This window comes from Lynx canadensis, chromosome C2, assembly GCF_007474595.2.
Source record: "Lynx canadensis isolate LIC74 chromosome C2, mLynCan4.pri.v2, whole genome shotgun sequence".
NCBI classification, from domain to species: Eukaryota; Metazoa; Chordata; class Mammalia; order Carnivora; family Felidae; genus Lynx; species Lynx canadensis.
In genome coordinates this window covers 76,572,818-76,597,384 of record NC_044311.2, presented here as the reverse complement: position 1 = coordinate 76,597,384, position 24,567 = coordinate 76,572,818, and the positions used below count along the sequence as shown (strand labels likewise).

The 24,567-nt window shown below is 36.1% G+C and overlaps 1 protein-coding gene and 1 long non-coding RNA gene across 2 annotated transcripts in view; one reads left to right on the top strand and one right to left on the bottom strand.

The window, feature by feature from the left end:
* The window catches only part of VPS8 (VPS8 subunit of CORVET complex), a 247,992-nt gene that overhangs the window by 170,061 nt on the left and 53,364 nt on the right, over positions 1-24,567 (bottom strand). The window contains 6 exon segments of the mRNA XM_030328374.1: positions 14,837-14,886; positions 14,889-14,925; positions 16,768-16,822; positions 17,214-17,302; positions 18,438-18,473; positions 19,335-19,409. Coding sequence (XP_030184234.1) covers positions 14,837-14,886; positions 14,889-14,925; positions 16,768-16,822; positions 17,214-17,302; positions 18,438-18,473; positions 19,335-19,409 — 342 coding nt within the window.
* LOC115522773 lies at positions 1,896-24,109 on the top strand. Its single transcript, XR_003971582.1, has 3 exons — positions 1,896-1,981; positions 23,442-23,444; positions 24,030-24,109. It is a non-coding gene; the product is annotated as an uncharacterized LOC115522773 (long non-coding RNA).

Sequence of the window (24,567 nt, the reverse complement as noted above, 5' to 3'; positions counted from 1 at the left end):
GTTTAATGCATTAAGGTGTTCACTGTGCAGCCCTATATCAGAAGCAACAGGAGAAGAGGGAGGACAGGAAGAAATTGCAATTAAATACACATACAACATGGGAAAACAGTTAAGTAAATCTGTCTTTTAAATAAAATATTAGGTAGATATTACAAATTTATAGTTTATAATAACATAACAAATATTAGGTGACCCATATGTATTTATCTCCCAACCTTATAAAGAAAATTTGCAAAGGAAAAGAAAAAAGAGAATACATCAAATTGATAATAAAATATAGTTGGTCCTGTTGGTGGCTCAGTTGATTAAGGTTGTCCATATTTTGTCACAAGCCTCCAAACTAGCTATTTCAAGGTTGATTTAACTTCTCGGTTTCATAACATTTTGATTGCTTTAAATTCATCTTGTACAGACTTGTACAACTGAATGGCAACCCATAATTTTGGCCTTTTTCAAGAGAAACAGTCTGAGGGAGAAACAGAACCTTATTATTAGTGGAAACTGTCAAGTAACCAAGCATTAGATTTCAGTAGCACTCTTTCATTTTCTGCTGGCTGCAGGAAATGGTTTCTTTTAAAAAGAAGGCCTAGATTCTAGGTAGAAAAAAATCCCACCAGGGAAGAAGGCACTATGTGAAGAAGAGAATACTATATGCTAACACGTGTTTGATAAAACAAATAAAACCGAGGAACGCTTATCATTTGAGAGAGGTATCAGAAGGACTTAACAACCTTAAAAGGATTATGGGGCTATACCTGACCCATCCATTCTGCTTCCTTTAGTCACCAATATTCCTTATAATAAGATTTAAAATCTTATTTAGATTCTTGAAAAACATGAACTAAAATCACAGAGAAGTGTTAAATCATATTAAAATCATGTGAAAAGTGTTAATGCTACAGCAACTGTCAACCCTGCATGAGAGTACAGTGGGCCAAATAATTTGGAGGGGAAAAAAAAATCTCCCTAGAAATTCTGGGGGAAAATTTTAATAAACATTCCTTACAATACACAGCTGAGTTCCTAAGAAAGTGAGGGCAATACTCAAGAGTCGAAAAGTGAAAAGGGAACTGAAAATCAAAGCCATAAGCCCGAAATTGTCACAGAGACTGTCTTACACATTTGTTGGTCTCATCAAAAGCTTGGGTTTTAATGCCATAAAGCTTTCTCTAAAAATTTTCAAAGAAAGATTACCAAAATTAAAGATTATATATAAAAACAATAATAAAAGTGATACATGTTGAATTGATAGCCTTACGTCTGTAAATTGTCATTTTTAGAACACTCCAACAGCATCAAAATATACAGTTTTCTCAAGTATATGGAACATTTACTAAGATAGATAATGTATTTTAGGCCATAAAACAAGTTTCAAATTTAAAAAGATTTAAGTCATACAAATTACGTTCTCTGACCACAATGGAATCAGAAATTAACAAAATAAAGACTGAAGAGATGACATCATTATAGATTCTCCAGATATAAAAAGGGTAATTAAAATGTCATGAACAACTTTTACCCAATAAGTTTGACAACTCAGATGAAATGGCCAAATCTCTTTAAAGATAGAAAATACCAGAAACAGAAGAAATACATAACCTCCTAAAAATCTCCATTTGTAGTTAAAAACCGTCCTACAAACTCTTTTTAAGTTTTTATTTAAATTCTAGTTAACATAGTGTAATATTGGTTTCAGTAGAGTTGAGTGATTCATCACTTACATGTAACACCCAATGTTCATCCCAACAAGTGCCCTCCTTAATACCCATCATCCATTTAGCCTATCTCCGGCTCACCTCCCCTCCAGCAACCTTCAGTTTGTTCTCTATAGTTAAGAGTCTCTTATGGTTTGTCTCCTTCTTTTCTTTTCCCTTTCCCTATGAAATGTTTTGTTTCTTAAATTGCACACATGAGTGAAATCATATGGTATTTATTTTTCTCTGACTTATGTCACTTACCATACAGTCTAGCTCTATCCACAGTGTTGTAAATGGCAAGATTTCATTCTTTTTGATGCCTGAGTAAGATTCTGTTACACACACACAGACATACACACACTTCCTTTTTATCCATTCATTAGTTGATGGACATTTGGGCTCCATCCATAGTTTGACTATTGTTGATAATGCTGCTATAAATATGGGGTGCGTGTGCCCCTTCGAAATATTTTTGTATCCTTTGGGTAATACGTAAGAGTGAACATAAATGTCCTTATAAAAAAAGTCATGTAGTTATACATCATAACCACATGACATTCTCCCAGGTATGCCAGGTTGGTTTCAAAAACCAATCAACATAATTCACCATATTAACAAATAAAAAAAGAAAAACTATATGATCATCTCTACAAAGAAAAACAATTTGACAAAAGCCAACAACATTTATATTTCTTAGGATATTAAGAATAGAAATTCCTCAACCTGATAATGAGCATCTTTGAAAAACTACAGCTATCATCATATTTATAAATCAAAGACTGATGCTTTCCCACTAACACCGGGAACAAGACAAAGATGTCAATTTTCAAAATTTCTATTCAACATTAATACTGGAGGTAATACTGGAGCCAGTGTAATAAGGCAAGAAAGAGAAATAAAAGACTGCCAGATTGGAAAAGAATAAATAATTCTGTCTTTATTTGTGGACAACATGATTATCTTTGTAGAAAATCTGGTGGAATATACAAAAAAAATTAGAATAAACAAGTTTAGCAAGGTTGCAAGATGGAAGATCAATGTACTAAAATCACTTGCATTTCTATATACTAGAAACAAGCTGAAACAGAAGTAAAAAAAAAAATACCATTAGCATCAAAAAAAAAATATTATGCAACTACCAAAATGGAAAAAAAAAGACATTCTTTGTGAACCAGTATAAAAAGATTTCCAAGATATATTAAGTAGGAAAACAATACAAAATCACAAGGAAAAAATTTGTGTTAAAGAAGGAAAAAAATATGAATGTGTGGGTGGTTACAACTGTGTACATTTGCTTGTATTTATGTAAAGAAAATCTGGAAATCTACATGAAAATTAGTAACAATGGTGAGAGGCAGGTGGAATCTGGGCAGATGGCATCAAGGTGGCAGACTTTTCATTGTATACATTTTTATACTTTGCAATTAAAAAAAAAAAAATTTTAAATATTTATTTTGAGCCAGAAAAGAAAGAGTGAGTAGGGGAGGGGCAGAGAGAGAGCCCCAAGCAGGCTCCGCACTGTCAGTGCAGAGCCCGATGTGGGGTTCGATCTCATGAACTGTGGGATCATGACCTGAGGTGAGGTCAAGAGTCAGACACTTAACTGACTGAGCCACCCAGGCACCCAAACTTTCTGATTTTTAAATTATACAAATATATAACTAATACAAAAAATTGAATGACACAGGTAATACACCTATGTATAGTCGACCTCAACACTACAGAAATAACTGGCTAGAACATTAAGAAGACACACATAAATATGTATAAGTCATATTTATGTAAACTGTATTTATATAAAGCATCTACTGTAGACCAGGGCCATTGCTAGGTGTTAATGATACAGATTTAACAAAACAGACATATATTATAGTCTGGTACAAAGATTTTTAAAAAGTAACAACGAGGGATGATGAAAGTTATGAGAAGGGAAATATGAAATGCCAGGGGAATGTTAGTTAGGAAGGAGGCCTAACTAACCTAAGTCTGCCTTCCTTGGAATGGGATGTTTAAGTGAATACCTGACAGACAGCAATGACCAAGCCAACTACGGGGATGAACGCGCCATCCAGTGAGAGGGAATAGTAACTTGCAGGAGTCCAGACACAGGAGACAGCAGAGAACCTTGAGGACTGAGAGAGACAGTACGACCAGAGCATGGAAAGAGAAGGCTGGCAGTAGATGCGAAGGGGCATGTGCAAGATCCTGGACTTTATTCTAACGTAATGGAAAACCACTGAAGGGGTTTTAAGCAGAGAAGATTAAAAATTTAAGAATTGGGGCAGTTTTACAAGTGGTTTAGAGTCTCAGAATACATGTGTAGACTTTAATTACTTCTTTGCAAGTCTCTACTATATGCCACTCGCCAACTTCCATTCCCTGCAGCATTTCTTAGTTCTCTTGGTCTAAACTCTCTCCAATTCCAAATTTCTGTTCACTCCCTTCTCTTTCTTTATCCAACGAACTTTGCAATGCCTTGAAAAGCGTACACATAGGAGACTCCCACTTCTAGGGAGGTGGACCAGACATATTTTTCCCTATCTCTCCTACTAATATAACTAAAATCCCTGGACAATATATACAACACAAACCTAAGACTCTGAAAGGTGGAAGAAGATGGCGGACCTACCAGGGATCTCAGGACCTGAGGAACAACACAGTGGTGAGCTTTCCGGTTCCCTTTTATCATATATCCCAGACTTGGAAGTGAAGAAGACTGGCAAGGTGGAAATGCCCAGGCACACATATAGAAAAAGTCTCAACGAAAGCTACTCTCTCTAGCCAAAAAACCAGAAAAGAAAGAATCTTGCGGGAAAAAAAAAAAAAAAAACCAAACCAACAACCCTTGTAACAGTATCTGCTCTATTCTGTCAAACACCACAGAAAAAAAACTGTGCCCCCACACCCACTGTGATGCGTAGTTTTATGTATCAAGTTGGCTGGACCACAAGGTGCCTAAATATTTGGTCAAACATTATTCTGCTGTGTCTGATGTGTCATGTTTTTAAATGAGATTAACATACGAGTCAGATTCAGTAAAGTAGATTGCCCTCCCTAATGCAGAAGGAAACATCTGTTCTTCTTGGGTCTCAAGCCTGCCAGCTTTCAAGCTGCAACTACATCACTGGCTCTCCTGGTTCTGAGGCCTTCAGAGTTGGACTGGAACTACACATTAGCTCTCCCAGGGCTCCGACTTGCCAAATAAAGATACTGGGACTTCTCAGCCTCCCAAATCCAGTGAGCTAGCTCCTTATAATCTCTTTATTTATATACTTATAGTTATGTTTTATGGTTGAGGCAAAAATTGTAATACTGTGTGATGTGGTTCTATATACACATAAAGAGAGAAAGGGGGGGCGGGGGGGAGACATGTCTTTACCCCCTAATGGTTCTGTCTCTCTGGAAAACCTTGACTAATATACTCACCCATGCCAGCCAAAGCTGTGTGGAAAACCTAGATTTCTACTCTCCACAGCACATAACAAGGTATCACAGTCCTCCCTCTGCTGAGCAGGGTGTTATCAGAGAAGTCTATGAAAGTCGGGACTTTCAGTTCTAAGAGTGCAGTAACAAACCCCTACTCCTCCCACATGGAGATTGCTACTGGAATTCATGTAATGAGGCCCAATTGGAGTGGTGTCAGAGGAGACTTACAAAATAATTAGAATTTTCAGCAATGCCCAATCCAGCAGTAGTGAAGCTACTCTCACCATGTGTCAATGGAGGCCACATGGGGAGCAGTATTGAGACATTCCTATCCCTAACTAGTCAGTTAAGTACCAAAGAAGGCCTAGTAAGGGGCAGGAACCCCCATCTCTGTCCAGCAGTGAGGATGAGCACCCTCTATTAGGTATTAATGGAGGTTGAGTGGGGAACCTATACTTTTGCCCCCACCTAACAGTAAGAAGGTAGGACCCCTTCCCTTACCAGAGCAGTACCAGAAGAAAGCAGCTAAAACAGAAAGTTTAAATAAGATTTGGAGTCTCACAGTAAGATCTGGACATCCACAATGTCTAGATTTCAAAAGGAAATCATAAATCATACCAAGAACCAAAAAGATCTCAAACTGAATTAAAAAGCAGTAATCAATAGATGCCAACACTAAAATGACAGAGATGTCAGAATGATCTAACAATGATTTTTAAAACAGCCATGATAAAGTTGTCTCAATAAGTAATTGAAATCTTGAAACAAATGAAAATATACAAAGTTTCATCACAGAAATAGAAAAAGATATAAAGAATAACCAAGTGAAAATTTTAGAACTGAAAAATACAGTAACTGAATGTTTAAAAAACTCTAAGAACTCAACAACAGAATAGATGGTTCAGAGGGAAAAAAAAATGAATGAACAGGAAGAAAGGAACAAACAACAGAAATTTCCAATCTGAAGGAGAAAACAGGCTGAAAAAAAAAATGGGACACTCAGGGACTTGTGGGGCTAGAACAAAAGACCTAATGTATCATAAGAGTCTCAGGAGAAAAGATAGAAGGTAGAACTCAAAAAGTCCTCAAAGACATAAATGGCCAAAAATATCCCAAATTTGGCAGAAGACATAAACACACAGATTTATGCAAATATTACAAATGTAAAGGAATCCACACCAAATACATTTTCAAACTTCTGAAAACTAAAGACCAAAAAAAACCCAGAAATCTTCAAAGTGGCAGGAAAGAAATGACACCTTAGCTATAGGGAAAAACAATTTGAATGACTGGGTTTCTCATCAGAAACCATGGAGGCCAAGGCAAGTGGCAGAGCCGTATTTTTCAAGTGCTGAAAGTAAGTAACTGTCAACCTGGAATACTAAATTCATTGGAATATCCTTGAAGAATGAAGGGGCAATCAAGACATTCTATGATGAAAAGACTCTACTGCCAGCAAAACTACCCCCGAAGAATGGATAATGAAGGTTTTCTAATCAGAAAGGAAACAAAAGAATAGACACCCTGGAACACTGAAAGAAGATGATAAGCAAAAATAAAGGGTAAAAGTTAATAGGCTTTCCTTGTCTTAAGTTTTCTTAGGTTTTATGGTTGAAGTAAAATTACAGTACTGTGTGATGTGGTTCTAAATGAAGATTAGGAAGGGAATACAACTCAGAAATAAAAAGCAGCAAACTACTGACAAATGCAACAACCTAGATGAATCATCAGGGAATTATGCTGAGTTAAAAAAAAAAAAAAAAAGCCGATCCCAAAAGCCTACATACTATATAACTCCATTTACATGACATTCCTGAAATGACAAAATCATAGAAATGGGAATAATTAATGGTTGGCAGGGCCTAAAGAGGGGATAAGGATGGGAGGAAAGAAGGTGTGGCTATAAAAGGGCAAAATGAGGGATCCTTGTGGTGATGGAAATGTTCTGTATCTTCACTGTATTGGTCAAAATCCTGGTTATACAGTTGTAATACAGTTTTACAAGATGTTCCCGCTGGAGAAAACGGAGTTGAAGGTACTTGGGATCTCTTTGTATTTCTTACAATTGAATGTAAATCTACAATTATCCCAAAACAAACAAAACTAATTAAAAGAAAAAAGAAAGAGGATACACATAGTTCTCATGCCTGCCCCTAGCTGTTCTCAACTCACTTAAATAGAGCTAAATCACTCAAGGTAATGCTTTCAATCTAGCTTCCTAAAGAAACCAGGTCCTTATCAATTTTGAACATTTGTAACTATAAACAAGATAAAATACTACTTAAAGCCAAATCTATTTCCATATATTAAACCTTCCTTCCCAGAATCTAATTATGGAGAGACAAGGCAGGTTGTCCAGTGTATTATCCCTGGTGGCAATCTCCTAGACACCTGAAAATAAGTTAGGTGGGACCAGTTAGATCTGTACCTCCCAACTGCAAGGACTAAGCGCAGACTCAACTTTGCATAGGATCTGTGGGCAAAACTGGGCAGAGGACATTCCAGGACTAGTCTACAATCACCTTAAGCAGTTGCTGCCCAAGATGATCACCCCACTTAACCCATTTAGAAGGCTGCTCTCACAAGAGCCCCAAAAGAAAGGAGAGCGGAAAAGGACAGGTCCCTCTCTTGAAGCAAAACCTTCAGACCATCCAGCCAGACCTGGTCTGGAGAGACACATGCCTCTCCACAGGATATTGAGAGATCAAGGGCCTACATGCAAACTTCTGATCCTTCTGCCATTAAGTACAGCCTGTGCTATGCACTGCTTATGGCTATGTGCCTGAAGTCTTTCAGTGCAAACACAGTGAGCCAATACCTGCTTTAAGAATATTCCTCTTAGTCTCAAAAACTTGCAGAATGCCTCTAAAAAAATGTCTGAATTTTTGGTCTCCAAAATTAAAATCTAAAAAAGAAAAAGCAATTATTTCTCTAATCTCTTCTTCAATGCACAGTCCTATCAACTGGCCTAGGTGAACTGCTTCTCGTTAGATATTTGTATATATTTAAAATTAAAGAAGCAATATAGATATGTGAATAAAACACTGAACTGACAGAAAATCTATATTTAAGCCTGTCAATTGTTTGAATGAGTGAACAGATCATTTTATTGCACTGTGACTATCTTACCATCTGCCAACTGAAGATATAATCTCTGGCTTTCCCTCTTTCATAAGGATGATGTGAGAAGAAATGAGCAGACACATTCCTTTGCTTTTTGGAACAACAGCATTAATTCTCATAATTTATATTCTAGAAGTCAATCAGGCAATGAAAACTGCATTATTTGAAAATGATTCAAAATTTTAACAAACCCTACAATGAATACGTACATATTCATGTATATGTGTATGTATATGTATATGTATGCACACACATACATACACACACCAAAGTACATAAACATTCCTATACACAGATCAATAGATCTTTCTCTGTGGGCTATCAAACTAGGCAGCTGTGTTCCTGTATTAGTACACAGACACCATGAGTAGCTATGTAGATATAGGTATTTCTCTGTATGTGTATGTGTATATTTGTACTTTTCCTTTTTTTTCCTCACAGGTATGACAAAAAATAATCTAGGAAAGACTTGACTCCCCAGAACCAACATTATAATCAAGCCTCAGGAATAAGGTGATGTACTAGACACCAATACTTATTATTCACATCATCTCAGGGAAACATGAATTAGACAAAGAAGGCTCCTATTGCTTCACTCTGTGTTTAGCTTTTAGAGTCTGTCCACTATTGGCATGAACTCCTAATACAAAAACATATGGCAACAACAGCTGCTATAACAATGGCCTTGAATGATCTGCAGCTCATGGAGGTGGAAATGAAGCAGAAAGGAGAGTGTGAGAACAATTAATGTAAGGCTTTACTTTTAAGAGCTTTTAAAATTATATTATTTTTCAAATTATTTTAGCTTGATTTATATTATTAAAATTCCCCATGTTTATTTATACCTCTACCTATTACATAACAAACATGACTATAATAAGATAAAATATTCCAAAATACATGAAACTGCTTCCATAGTTAACTGACCAGCTTCTGAGTTTAGAACAGTTAGTAGAGAATTCTGATAGGAGAAAAGACAACAGGACAGTTTCAAGAAGTCGTTAACTGTTGAATGCTATGGAGGACCAATAAGATGAAGAATAAAATGGTCCACAATCATTCAAATACGATTACCGTGATCATACTAAAATGAATTCATTTTGTATTTTTTATACATTTCAATATCTTCCTAAAATTTATATATTACTTAGTCCTCTCTGTTTCAAAGTGAGCCAGTTAACAACATATTGGTCTGAGATTATCAAAGAATGAAGTGTGCATGAAACCTAAGCAGACTGTAGGCTCAAAGCTCCTTGTGCCAGACAGCCTGGGTGCCTACTGTGATTCTGTTTATTGGTTGTATGACATAAGGCAAGTTATTCAACCCTCTGTGTGTCTGTGTACACATGCAAACATTTGTAAAATGGAGATAAATAATAACTACTCCTCAAGTATATTATGAAGATTAAATAAGATACTTGCCAGGCACACAGCACATAATAATATTTGTCATGATTATGAACATCTGTGTGATTGTACTAAGTTCTATTCTCAGTTCAAACCTTCCAGAGTTAGATTTAAGCATATGCCCAAGGGGCACCTGGCTGGCTCAGTTGGTTGAGTATGGGACACTTGACCTCAGGGTCATGAGTTCAAGCCCCATGATGGGCATGGTGACTACTTAAAAACAAACCAAAAAAACTACATATGCCCAAGACAAGCACTATATACAATACAAACACATATTTAAAAAAAAAAATCCATCAAGAAATATTTCTCAAATTGAAGGGCACTAAACCAGAAGCTGGGAAAACAGTGGTGGCTCCAATTCATTTTAATCCAACTAGTTACTATACAAATATAGTTAAAGGTTCAAATATTTTCCCAGATAAATAAAAGCCACAGCCTATCAAAAAGTTACTATGAGATCCAAAAGTTACTTTCTATAGTTAAGAAAGGATAAAATATTGATTGATCTTTGGAGAAAAGCAAAAATATTGAATGGTATTCTATATCCTGACTCTAAGGAAAAGGTGAGGCTCTTCATCAAAGGTAAAAATTAAAATTGAGGCAGCAAGCATGAGTGCCACCTGCTGGTAAAATAGAAATTCTCAGTATTTTGACTGAAATAGAAACCAGTTGTACTAGAAATTTCAACTCACTAGATTAGAGGTCATCTGTTTCCAACAATCATTTCTTCACACTGATACAGAATATCAGCTCTTCCTGCCTGACAAAGAAAGTCTTTAGTCAGCTGGTCTTCCTCCATTTCAATAAATTCAACAGTAGGAGGCACATAAATCCAAGAGCATTTTTACATTATCCCTGGGTAATTTTAGACTGAAATACACATCCTAATTTCCACCCACTTATACTAGCCCTCCTTTTGCTGCAATACAGTAAACCCCTATTTCACAGCCCGTCATCAACTGAAAGCAGACATGTTTCCACTTACTTACTCCTCAGATTAAACAACCCCACTATATTTTTTTCAGTCATTTTTTAAATTTCCCACCATCCTGGTTGTGGATGTAGCTTAATCTGTCAGTAGTCCATAAATACCTCAGAGCTTTTATTTCCAACCAATAGCCCAATGGAACTATTCCTTACCTTTATCTTGGGCCTTACACACTATTAACTCATGCTAAGTTGTGGTCAACTGAAATCTTATCCAGCTAGATCTTCCCAAACCAGTATTCATGTACTTAAATTATTTGGATCTAATGCAGTCTTGATGTTCATCCTTGTTGAATTTTATCTCATGACAATTTGGTTCCATTTTGTCAAGATCATTTTGAACTCAGACTCCTGGTGCCACCCACCTATATTTGACAAGTCACTCACTAAATCATCACCCCAAATCAATTATAAAAAATTGCACAAGGGGGCGCCTGGGTGGCTCGGTTGGTTAAGCGTCCGACTTCGGCTCAGGTCATGATCTCACGGTCTGTGAGTTCGAGCCCCGCGTCGGGCTCTGTGCTGACAGCTCAGAGCCTGGAGCCTGTTTCAGATTCTGTGTCTCCCTCTCTCTCTGCCCCTCCCCTGTTCATGCCCTGTCTCTCTCTGTCTCAAAAATAAATAAACGTTAAAAAAAAAAAAAAAACTATAAAAAACTCTAAGAGCCAACTTATTTAACTATTTCATGACTAACTAATTAAGATCAAACACTTAAAATGGCAGATTCATAGCCAACCATACATGGATTTCACTCATCCTAATGGGCTGAAGATCATCTTTTTCAGAAGAAAATTGTCCTCCTGAGTGAAATAAATTGTGTCTCCTCTGCTGAGGCATCCATGCTTAATTGAATATGCTTTATTTAAAAAAAAAACGATCCAAAGTTACTTAAAAATTATGAATAGTGACACAGACTGTTCAAACAGTATCCTGGGTTATAATTCTACTGAGTTTTGAGTTTAAACAATCATTATGCAACTAACTATATATCACATATGCTGGGCTTCAGCTTTTAATATATTTTTAACTAGATTTTTCCACTTTAAAGACCATTCTCTTTGCTCATGAAAATGGGAGCAAAATAAGAAGTGTGCTTCTTCAGTACAGTATAGCAATCCAGATGTGGACCCTGAAGCCCACTTCCTGAATTCTAATCTCAGTTCTATCATTTATGAACTGTGTAACCTGGAACAGGTTACTTAACCTCTCTGTGCCTCAGTCCTCATCTATACATATGAATAAGAACAGGACTCATCTTACACAGTTATGAAAGAATTAAATGAGTTAATATACATAAAGCATTATTAACAGTGCCTGCCACACAGTAAGCATTAAATGGCTTAGATGTCTGCTGTCATTCTCATCCTTGATCATCTGTTAACATCACCCCTTTCTCACCTATCTTTTCCTTGCACTTGTTCTGAAAATAACCATACAGAATACTAGTTAGGTAAGAGCTGGGCTTTGAAGTCACAAAGGCCTGGATTGGAGTACAGACCCCAACACTTACCAGCAATGTTACCTTGGAAATCACCTAATTTCTCCCAACCTAACTTTCCTCATCTATGCATTGGGATTAAAAAACAGTATCTATCCCCATGGGGTTGTTGTGAGAATTAAATAAAATTAAATACAAAAAACTTCACACAGTGCTTGGCATGTAGAATATACTCAGTGAATCTTGGTCACAATCCCTTATTTGTAACCCTTAGCATGTTAGTAGGCGCAATCCAGGTACTATTTTCCTTTCTGACAGTCTTACAGGTTCATGCTGCTTTTTACATAGATCTTTGATTATCTGCCTCTCTCCATCTTTTGTAGCTGTTCTGTGCTTTGTAGACAGATACTTCTCTCAACATTCGTCCCCATTTCCATTCTCTTGAATTTTTGTGGTTATTATGTCAAAATTTAAGAATTTCCTGTTCTTTGTGAATCCATTTGTATTTTGAGGCCTATAACCATGAGACTGTGCCCATAGTTTTCTTCTGAAACATGTACTTTCTCACAGGATTCAAGCTGAGCTTATTTTGCAACATTATTACAATCTTTAAAATAAAGTGGTATTTTTTCCCTTGGGAGTCTATCTACTCTATTCCCCCAATTACTGGTAAAAAGTAAATCCAGAATAATGGTTCACCATTGTTTCCTTCAGCTTCTATGAGACTAAATAATTAATAAATCAAAAAATTTTAGGAGATATTCTTTTAGCAGAATGAAACTTCCAACATATATCTAAGAAGTTGAACAACACATTACTACTACAGTTTGTTTCTCTGTAAATTTTATAAACTGCATTAGAATCAATCATCTATAGGGGCGCCTGGGTGGCTGAGTGGTTTCAGCATCCACCTCTTGATTTCAGCTCGGGTCATGATCTCATGGTTTGTGAGATCAACCCCCGTGTTGGGCTCTGTGCAGAAGCACAGAGCCTGCTTGGGATTCTCTTTCTCTGCCCCTCCCTCACTCAGGCTCTTGAAATTTAAAAAAAAAAAAAAAAAAAAAAGAAAAAGAAAAACAAAAAGAAACAATCATCTATAGTCCCTGTCATGCCAAGATTCTTTCATATTTCTCCACCAGAACACTCACTTTTTTTCCTTTCTTTTATAGCTCTCTGCCATATCCTTCCCAGCACTGTGGTTTTCTGTATCACACATACACACACCCCTCATTAGCCCCTCCCAGTGTTCCCTATGGTTTTTTTCTTTTTTTTTTCAACAAGGTGTACCTTTCAATAGCCAGAGTTCTTTCATAAGTACCATCTCATCACTTCAAGGTAATAGACATCCCTCGTTAAAATACTGTATTCTATTTACACTGCAATGGTATACAAAATTTATACACAAGATATTGCTGCCAAACAGTATTGTCCCCATGTGCTTTCTGCCGTATGCCTTCCTCTTAAGTTATCTTTTTCCGTAATTTTATAGGGGCTCATTTCTCTATTTATTGATAAATGTAATGAGCTTGCAGTCCAATAGTAATAAAAGTTACCCTGCCAGAAGCCCACTACTATGACATTAAAGAGTACAGCTCAGGAAACCAAATCCTTCCCTCATACCTTCCATCTCTAGCCTTGTCTTCCAAAGTTACTAGCATCAAATGGAGACATGGAAATAGATAAGCTGTGCCTGCTCTTTAGAACTTCAAAACCCTTAGATGTCTTTTAAATGTTTCCATTAATGTAAACAAGAAAAATAACCTTGACTGGAGTGCAAACTTTAAGACAGCGAGGACCATGTCTATTTTACAAACTGTATGTCCAGTGCCTAGTACATGTAAGACCAGGAGGTGCACACTTTGGCCCATGGACCAAGTCCCGCCCACAGCCTGTTTCTGAATGGCTCATAGCTAAGAATGGTTTTTTACATTTTTTAAGCGTTGTTTAAAAGAAAGAAGAAAGAAAGAAAACAAAGAGGAACATATGACACAGACCATATGCTCCCCACAAAGCCTAAATTTGCCCATCATGGCCCTTCTTAGAAAATGTTCGCTGACTCCTGTATTAGACCCTCCAATATTTGTTACAAGTGGAAGGCAGGGAAGGGAGAGGTGAGGGAGCTCTAAAAAATGGAGAAGGACAAACAGAAATTTGCAATAAATATAACTGGTGATCACTACCAACAGTAAAACTCGCATAACAAAAATTGTACATGTCTTTAAACTGTTCCTTGACTTGCATTTTCAGTGAGTTCCAGAAGAAACTAAAGATCTTTCACCTGCATGTTTTAGAGATCTTTTTGTTTTGTTTTGTTTTGTTTTGTTTTTTAGGTAACCAAGCTGTTATTGAATCACAGTGCTCCTAGGAGAACTAAATTTAACCTTGGTGGTACACCTCTTCTCCAACTAGCCTAGTTAACATAAATGTTAGTCATCAGCCAGGTGTTCAGCCACTGGGAGGTGTCAGTTCATAGGTATATACCTATAGGTATATATGAGGTATATACCCTCATGTACACATCCTTGCCATCCACACGGCACTAGAGCTAAGCATCAACACTCCACATTTTACCATCTATCCATGTTACCTATTACTTCAAATTTCATTATTTAGAATGCTCCAAAAGCCTGCAATAAAGTTTTGAATGCTGAAAATGTTTAACCAAAACATGAAAGCCCTATTCTCAAGTAATATAAAGAGCAGTATTAGACCTATTCATAGCAATGTCTATTAGAAGCACATGCAAAGGGTGTACCTGAAAATGCTGCTCCATCACTTGGATTTTTCCCTGGTCTGGACACTTTTCAGAGCTCGATCTGCATAGTGGAATAGGATTTCTACCATCTGTAAGGAAAACAGCCTTGTATAGAAAATCAAAATATATCTCTAAAATTTTTCAATACTTAATATATGTAGGTCCTCCTAAATAATACAGAATTGAGTTTTATTAAAGATATAACTTTTTAAAAAAATTTTTAATGTTTTTATTTATTTTTGAGATAGATAGAGACAGAGTACGAGCAGGGGAGGGGCAGAGAGAGAGGGAGACACAGAATCTGAAGCAGGCTCCAGGCTCTGAGCTGTCAGCACAGAGCCTGACGCAGGGCTCAAACTCATGGACTGTGAGATCATGACCTGAGCTGAAGTCGGACACCCAACCGACTGAACCACCCAGGCACCCCAAAGATAAAACACAAATTAAAAAAAAAAAAAAAAAATATATATATATATATAATATATATGTATAAACGTATAATTACATGTTTTTATATATATATATATAATTTTAAAAATTCAGTGGCAGTTTTTAACAGTCTCTTATGCTTTGGCTCTCTCCCACTCTAAACTCTTTTTTTTTTTTCCTTCCCCTCCCCCATGGGTTTTCTGTTAAGTTCTCAGGATCCACATAAGAGTGAACACATATGGTATCTGTCTTTCTCTGTATGGCTTATTTCACTTAGCATCACACTCTCCAGTTCCATCCACGTTGCTGCAAAGGGCCATATTTCATTCTTTCTCATTGCCACGTAGTACTCCATTGTGTATATGAACCACAATTTCTTTCTCCATTCATCAGTTGATGGACATTTAGGTTCTTTCCATAATTTGGCTATTGTTGAGAATGCTGCTATAAACATTGGGGTACAAGTGCCCCTATGCATCAGTACTCCTGTATCCCTTGGGTAAATTCCTAGCAGTGCTAATTGCTGGGTCATAGGGTAGGTATATTTTTAATTTCTGAGGAACCTCCACACTGTTTTCCAGAGTGGCTGCACCAATTTGCATTCATTTGACAATAAATTTCATATATTGAAAAAAAAAATTCAGTGGCTTTATTTCCCAATATTTTTAACCTCAGACTAATTTCTTGCAGCCTCAGGGCTAGTACTGATTTGCTAATCTCCAGGTTCTAGACTTAGTAGTACCTCTATTGCTCAGGAAATGAAAAATCGAAGTTAAGGTCTTCAGAAAGCTCTGCTGTAGGTCTTTGCCTCGAGAACATAGACAGAACATAAATTCCTAAAGTATTTTAGCTAATACTGAGACAATTAATCATTCATGAGTCTGAAGAGTGACCAATTTCGATTCAATGTTTTCTATATGCTTACACTTATTTGGAATGTAATTTTACCAATGCACTTGCACAATAAAAACAGAGAAGAATGACTATAATAAATGAATTTAAATTCAACCAGGTCTAGATTAGGAAAACAAAGTCAATATTAAATATTGGCATTAATCATATTAATGCTAATTAATAATAAAATCAGCCATCTCTGTTACCTCAGGCAACACAAACCGCTTGCATGTGTAGTATTTCTCATAATTACTTATCTGTTCATAAAAACTACAATTGTCAACTTTCTATGGCTATATATAATCAGACTCATAAATAATCCAGATCCTGAGTTTTTCCGTCCTCCTTTCTGCTGTCCTTTGGCTCTTTTTTTTGTTTTCTTTTGTTTTACAATTTTATCATCGTCATAAGGGAGTGAGCAAGGGAAAAAAGAAAGGTGATAAGAAGAAAGTTTAAAAGAATTCAGATGACACCAGGGAATTATACACTTGTTTTTTTTACACACTCTCTCCTTGACTGTAGCCATTTACCTAATCATGCCCCAAAATTATTAGCTGATACCAAAGGCAAATCTGTACTGTACCCTAGTAAAGCCCCTACTAAAATACTCACAGCCGATCTGCAACAACAGCCTTTCGCTTACTGGCATCCCCTGATAATCCTGCAGAGAAGCAAAATTCAGCATAAAAACAAATCCATATGTGCTAACAAAAGACATAATTATAACAATCCTTAGATATCAAAGTATTGGCTAATATGCCATAGTAAGAGCATCTCACATCTATTGGATCAGATAACCTATCAACGTACTTCCTTTTATTCCAACTATAAATTCTCCTTATGAAATTAAAGAACTTTAAAAGCAACATTTAAAATTCTATGTCCTGTATTTGTCATTAACCTTTTTCACTGGAAGTCTGCAAGGTTTGATGACATCTTGTTTAGAAAATATTTGAACGCTATGCTAAAAAAATGTCCTATGAGTGATTAGTATTCATTTTCTCTACTCCAGAAAAACAATGTCTACTACACTGGTATTCTGTCAACTTACCCTACTACTGCTTTTGCTTTTCCTTCATGGAAAGACCATGCAAGAGCCAAGGCTTCTGTAAGACAATCTTGTTTCAGAAGATGATCCACTCTCTAAAATGAGTAAATGAGAGAAGCTAAACCCCTTTGTCTGACCAACTACTAGGTAGAATTCCTATTCTACTAATACCTTTTCAGACGTTATTGCTTAACAGCTAAAATTATTCCAATAATCATGTGACTATCTTATTTCTATGAAAAACAATTTCTTAAAGCACTACTACATAGTACAGTTATTGTGTGGGCTAATACAGGTAGCCACAAGGCCTAAATATGAAAAGAGGAAAACAGCTGGAATGTCACTGTAACAGAAAAGGTTAGTTGTTTACCACAACATCCATTCACACCCTCCTCCCTTGTTTTTAAAATTTTTTAAATGTTTTTATTTATTTTGGAAGGAGAAAGAGAGATAGAGCGTGAGTGGGGAGGGGCGGGGGTGGGGGAGAGACAGAATCAGAAGTGAGCTCCAGGTTCTGAGCTGTCAGCACAGAGCCTGGGCGGGGGCTCAAACTCAGGAGTCGTGAGATCATGACCTGAGCCGAAGTCAGACAGACACTCAACGGACTGAGTCACCCAGGTGCCTCCATTCCCTCCTCCTTATAACAAAATCCCAAGTTTACCTGAGACAGCAATATACCAGCAAAAGGACACTTCTAAGACTCCCTTGTAGCCACTTGGAGTCATGTGACTAAGTTCTAGCCAATGATAAATAAGTGGAAAAGTTTGGCCTCCCTGGGGATAACCTTAAAGGCAGGCGCCAGCCCTTCTCTTCCCCTTCTTTCTTCCTGGAATGTGGACTTAACAGCTGGAGCTCAGGCAGCCACAATGGAACATTAATTACTTTAAGACTAGAATCCACACACAAGAATGGTGGAATAGGACAGTATACTAAAGACCACTGAGCTGCTGCACTAGCCACAGACTACCTAGCTCCAGCTTGTTTTTACATTAGAGAGAAATCTTATTGAAGCCACTGTTATTTTTAATTTCCTGACTTTTGTAGCTAAATCTAATCCTAATTTATAGTCAGTATTAGCAAATCAAGTACCTAATAGTTATAAAGATTCTGATGTATACTCTGAAATTAAAAAGCACAAATCCAAATAATCTTTTCCTGCAAAGTCAAAACAGAATGTTAAGATGCTAATCAATTCAACAGCTCTAACATATAAAATTACTTTGAACTCACCTCTCTCCAGCTTCTCAGCATCATCACATAAACAGACTAGAAAATAAAGAAACAATAATTAAAATGAATCATCTTTAACAGCTTAGTTTGGGAGACACATTTGTCCCAGTCCTGCATCTCATTTACATCTCTTTAGGTAAAATATTTCATAGTACAATTAGAAGTATTTACTAAAAGGTTTTCAAGGGCCCACATTAAAGAGTAAATCAAACAAATATTTAAAGTTAAGTCTGCAGTCCAAGGAATTAATTCCACAGGCAAGAAACAAAGAATGCCCCAAATCCCTGTAATATTTTGAATTTTAATAATGAATATTTCTCTAAGTTAAAAAAAAAAGCAAGGAACAAATTGATATACAAACAAGTTCCTATTCCAGTGATTCTATTTTAAGTCAAATACCTCAATGCATTTTAATATATCCTAAGCTGATCTAAGCTAAAGGACATGACAAATATACATGATAAGCTATCTTCCTTGTCTTGAAACACCTCGTCTTGAAAACCACAAATGTAAGATTATGAAAGTATATCCTTGAATCAAGAAATAAGCATCCTAGAACCTAAATGAAAGTAAAAAATGTCTGAAAGACAAAATAAATTAGCTAAAATCACAACTATATACCCCTGAAAGGGGCACCTGGCTGGCTCAGTCATTAGAGCATGCAACTGTTGATCTCAGGGTTGTGAGTACAAGGCCCACACTGGGCACAGTGGTTACTTAAAAAATAAATCCCTTAAAAAAAAAAAAAATACACACACACACACACACACCCTAAAAGTGTTAGATTCCTGATGATCAATATGCACTTTGTAACGCACTGCTCTCTGTACCAGCAACCCCCTTCAGCCGCAACTATCCTGGCACAAACAAATGTCAAGTCAGAGTGGAAGAGCTTACTTTTGTCCCCAAGTAAAAGATCTGACCACCGTAACTACTGATGGACTGATAACAAGCCTTCTCTCCAACCAAAGCCTATAAAAAAAAGTAAAAATAACATGTATTAGAGAATTGACATTTTAAAGAATGTCAATTACACAGACATTTTAGATCAACAGTTTTATCCCACAAATTAGTGAGGGAAAAATGTCAGTCAAGCGCCAAGTCAGTGAAGTGGCAGAAAAGACAAAGTGCAAAAAGTTAATTCTCTGCCTACCCACGGCCTTTTATTTTTCAGAATAATACAAAAATGGGAAGAATAAGCCAACTTTCTAAATCTAAGGGAAAATGCTGCAACCTGCCCATTACTGGAAGACAGGTATTCACTGCTTCTGACAAAGAATAGGGGCTGTTTGAAAATGGCACCTCCATGTTCTTTGAAATAAACACCAATAATAAAACACAAGAAGAAACTGGAAGACAAAGCAGAATAATATATGGAAGTCAGCATAGCCCAGCAAAAGAGAAATGAAACCTACCATGTGATAAATTGGATTGCCAATTTTGGCTCGGTCACTTAAGGTATGATCCTAAACTGTTTCAAACTTCTGACATTCATTTTTCATCTTTGAAAAAACCATGCAGTTTCTATGAAACTAAATATATTAACATTTATAAATTCCCAAAATATGCAAATGGCCAATAACTGATAACTAGGATAACTAGGATACTTAAGCTATGAAATTTAAAAAATATCCAAAAGTAGAGAGAATACTCTTCATCCATTAATCAGCTTCATTAATTACCAATATCATCACCATCTTGTCTCACCTATATTCCCACTGACTCCCCTATACATAGTATAATTTTCAGATGAATCTCAGACTTTGAGTATTTCATTTATAAAAATTCAGTATATGCATAAATTAGTCCTTTTTAACGTAACCACAACTTCATTAGCATATTTTTAAAAATTTAACAATCATTCCTTAGTATGAAATATCCAGTGTTTAGATTTCAAATGGTCTTCATAAATGTCAAATGTTTGTTGAGATTTTTGTTGTTTGTTTTTGCTTTTTCTACATTTCATTTGACTAATCTAAGATCCAATGAAGGCCACATGTTGGAGCTGGCTGATAGGGTCCTTTAATTTCTTTAATTTATAGGTTTGACTCCATCTCTCTCAAACCTTTATTTTCCTTGAAGTTAACTGTTGAAGAAACTGGAACGCTTAATTCCATAGTTTCCCACTGTCTGGATTTTGCTAACTGCATCCACATGGAATCTTTTAACATGTTCCTCTGTCTTCCATATTTTCTCTAGAAGATGCTTGATCAGAATCAGCATCTTTGATTTTGGGGGTTTTTTTTGGCAATACTACTTTAAGTATGATGTTAGCTTTAAGATTTTGGAGATGCCCTTGATTATCAGGTTGAAAAAGTTCCCTTCTATTCCCAGTTTGCCGTGAATTTTCTCAGGAATGGCTATCGAACTTTGTCAAATACTTACTTCTGAGATGATATTATGGTTTTTCTTTTACAATCAACTAGTACGGTAAATTATATTGATTTTGAATGTTAAGCACCCTTGCATGCCTTGGATAAATACCATTTGCTCATTTTAGTGCTCTTATTATACATTGCTTGTTTCTATTTGCTAATATTTTGAGTATTTTTGCTTCTATGCTTATGAGGATATTAATCTGTAGTGTTCTCTATTGTAGTATCTTTGTCTGATTTTATCATCAATCTAATCTCATAAAAAGAGTTACATGCTCCCTTTTCCTCCATTTTTTAAAGATTTTTGTGTACAGTTTTTTTTTTTTTTCCTTAAATATGATAGACTTTACCAGTGAAGCTGTCTGGGCCTGGGGCTTCTCTATAGAGAATCAATCATTTCTTTAACTGATGTACAATGACTTAGACTTTCTATTGCTTTTGAGTCAGCTTTGGTAATCTGTGCATTCCAAAGAATTTTTCCATTTCACCTAAAGTTGTTGAATTCATTGGCATAAAATTACGCACATTATCTTTTTAATATCTATACTCTCTACAGTGATGACACCTCTTCCATTCCTGATACTGGTAACTGTGTCTTCCCTTTTCCTTAATTAGTCTCACTAGAGGCTTATCAATTTTATTTCTCTTTTAAAGAACCAGCTTTTGATTCCTTTGGTTTTCTCTAAGGTCTGTCGATTTTCTATTTAACTAATTTGTGTTCACCTTTTTATTTCTTTCTTCAATCTAAGTTATATTTCTCTATTTCCTTAATTAAGGTAGAAGCTTAGGGCATTAATCTGAGATTTTTCTTCTTTCCTAATACACGTATTTAATGCTGTAAGTTACTCTTAAAAACGGATTTAACTGTAGGCCCCAGATTTTGATATGTTGTAATTTCATTTTCATTCAGTTTAAATATATTCCAATTTCCTCTGAGATTTCTTCTTTGACTCATGGGTTATTTATAAAAGTGTGGTTTAAATTCCAAATATTTGGGTTCTTCCCAGACTTACTCTGATGATTCCTTCAACAATTTATGAAAGTTTGTTTTATGGCTTATCATATAACCTATATTGGTGCATACTCCACGTGCTCTTGAAAAAAGTTTTAACTTGCTTTTGTTTGGTGGAATATTCTGTAAATGTCACTTAGGTCAATTGGTCAATCAATAGTGTCTAAGTCTTCCACACCTTTAATGATTTTCTGTCTACTAATTCTATTAATGACCGAAAGGAGTTTTGTGTAATTGTGGTTTGTCAGTTTCTCCTTTCCATTCTGCAGTGTTTGCTTCACATGTACTGGAGGTCTGACATTGGGTGCTTAAATCTTTAAGATGGTTTATCTTCTTGTAACCCCTTTTTACCAATTTGAAATTTCTCTTTATCTCAGACAATATTTCCTACTCTGAAATCTAGTGATTAGGATTAGAGCTTGCAGGGTATGTCTTTTTCTATCATCTTTTAATTTATCTAGGTCTTCGTACTTCACGCGTTTTGTCCACAGCACAGATTTGGTTCTTAAATTTCTTTATCCAGTCTGACAATCTACCTTTTAACTGAAATCTTTAGACTATTTCCACTTGCTGTAATTGATACGGTTGGCTTTAGACTGATGATCATATTAACTGTTTTTTCTACTTGTCTGTTCCTATTTTTTAGGCTTCACTGAATTTAATATTTTTTAACATTCCATTTTGTCACTACTATTAACTTATTTAGTTACACATCTTTTTTTCAGCGATTCCTCTAGTGTTTACAACATGTAACTTTAACTCATCTCTATCTACATTTAAGTAATATCATACTGTTTGATGTATAATGTAAATCCTTATAATGATATACTTCTATGCCCCACTCCCTGCTATGCACTATTTTCATCATACACACTACTTCCACATTATCATAAACATTACATTATTTTTGTTTTAAACAGTCAATAGCTCTTGTTAAATAACAGTGCTGAGGTATAATTTATATACCACATAATTCACTCATTAAATGTAAAATTCAATAGTTTTAATACATTTACAGTTGCCCAACCATCACTAAAATCCAGTTTTAGAACATTTCCATCAATCCACAAAGACCCCTTGTATTCATTTCCAGTCAACCCTTATTCCCACTCCCACTCTCAAGTAACCACTACTCTACATCTATCTCCGTAAACTTGGCTTTTCTGGACATCTCACAGAATCAATCTTTCCATATGGCTTCTTTCACTTAACATAGTTTTTGAAAAGGTTCATCCATCCATGTTGTAGCACGTGTCAGTAGTTCATCCTTGTTATTGTGGGACAGTATTCTATTACATGGCTATGTCACTTTTTATTCATCCACTTACCAAGTGGTGGACATTGGACTGTTTCCATTTTTTGGCTATTATGAATAATGCTGCCATGAACATTTGCGAACAAGTGTTTGTGTGGACATATTTTCATTTCTCTTGGGTATATATCTAGGAAAATTGCTCAAATGAATCCTCATGAATATGTTTAACATTTTGAGGAACTGCCACAATGTTTTCCACAGGAGCTGTACCATTTCCCACCAGCAGCATATAACAGTCCCATTTTTTCCTTATCTTCACCAATATTTATGACTGTCTACATTTTTAGTTACAGCCGGCCTAGTGGGTATGAAGTGAATATCTCATTGCGTTTTGATATGCATTTCCTTAATGATTAACAACACTGAGCATCTTGGCTATGCTTATTGACCATCTATATATCTTTGGAGATTGCTCAAATTGTTTCTGATGAGGAATCTGCTTTCATACTTACTGTTGCTCTTCTGCATTTAATGTGCCTTTCTTCTCTAGCTGCTTTAATATTTTTCTCTTTACTTATTTTGAACAATCTATATACGGTTTTATTTTACTTGTGCTTGGGTTTGCTGAGCTTTTTTTAATTTTATTTTTTTAATTTACATCTAAGTTAGTTAGCATATAGTGCAACAATGATTTCAGGAGTAGATTCCTTAATGCCCCTTACCCATTTAGCCCAACCCCCACTCCCACAACCCCTCCAGCAACCCTCTGTTTGTTCTCCATATTTGAGAGTCTCTTATGTTTTGGTCCCCCTCCCAGTTTTTATATTTTTGCTTCCCTTCCTTATGTTCATCTGTTTCGTATCTTAAAATCCTCATATGAGTGAAGTCATATATTTGTCTTTCTCTGACTAATTTCGCTTAGCGTAATATCCCCCAGTTCCATCATGTAGTTGCAAATGGCAAGATTTCATTCTTTTTGATTGCTGAGTAATACTCCATTGTATATATATACACCACATCTTCTTTATCCATTCATCCATCGATGGACATTCCATCGATGGACATTCCATACTTTGGCTATTGTTGACAGTGTTGCTATAAACATGGGGGGGTGCATGTGTCCCTTCGAAACAGCACACCTGTATCCCGTGGATAAATGCCTAGTGGTGCAATTGCTGGGTCGGAGGGTTGTTCTAGTTTCAATTTTTTGAGGAACCTCCACAGTGTTTTCCAGAATGGCTGCACCAGTTTGCATTCCCACCAACAATGCAAAAGAGATCCTCTTTCTCCACATCCTCACCAACATCTATCATTGCCTGAGTTGTTAATGTTAGCCATTCTGACAGGTGTAAGGTGGTATCTCATTGTGGTTTTGATTTGTATTTCCCTGATGATGAGTGATGTTGAGCATTTTTTCATGTGTCGGTTGGCCATCTGTAGGTCTATTCATGTCTTTTGCCCATTTCTTCACTGGATTGTTTGTTTTGG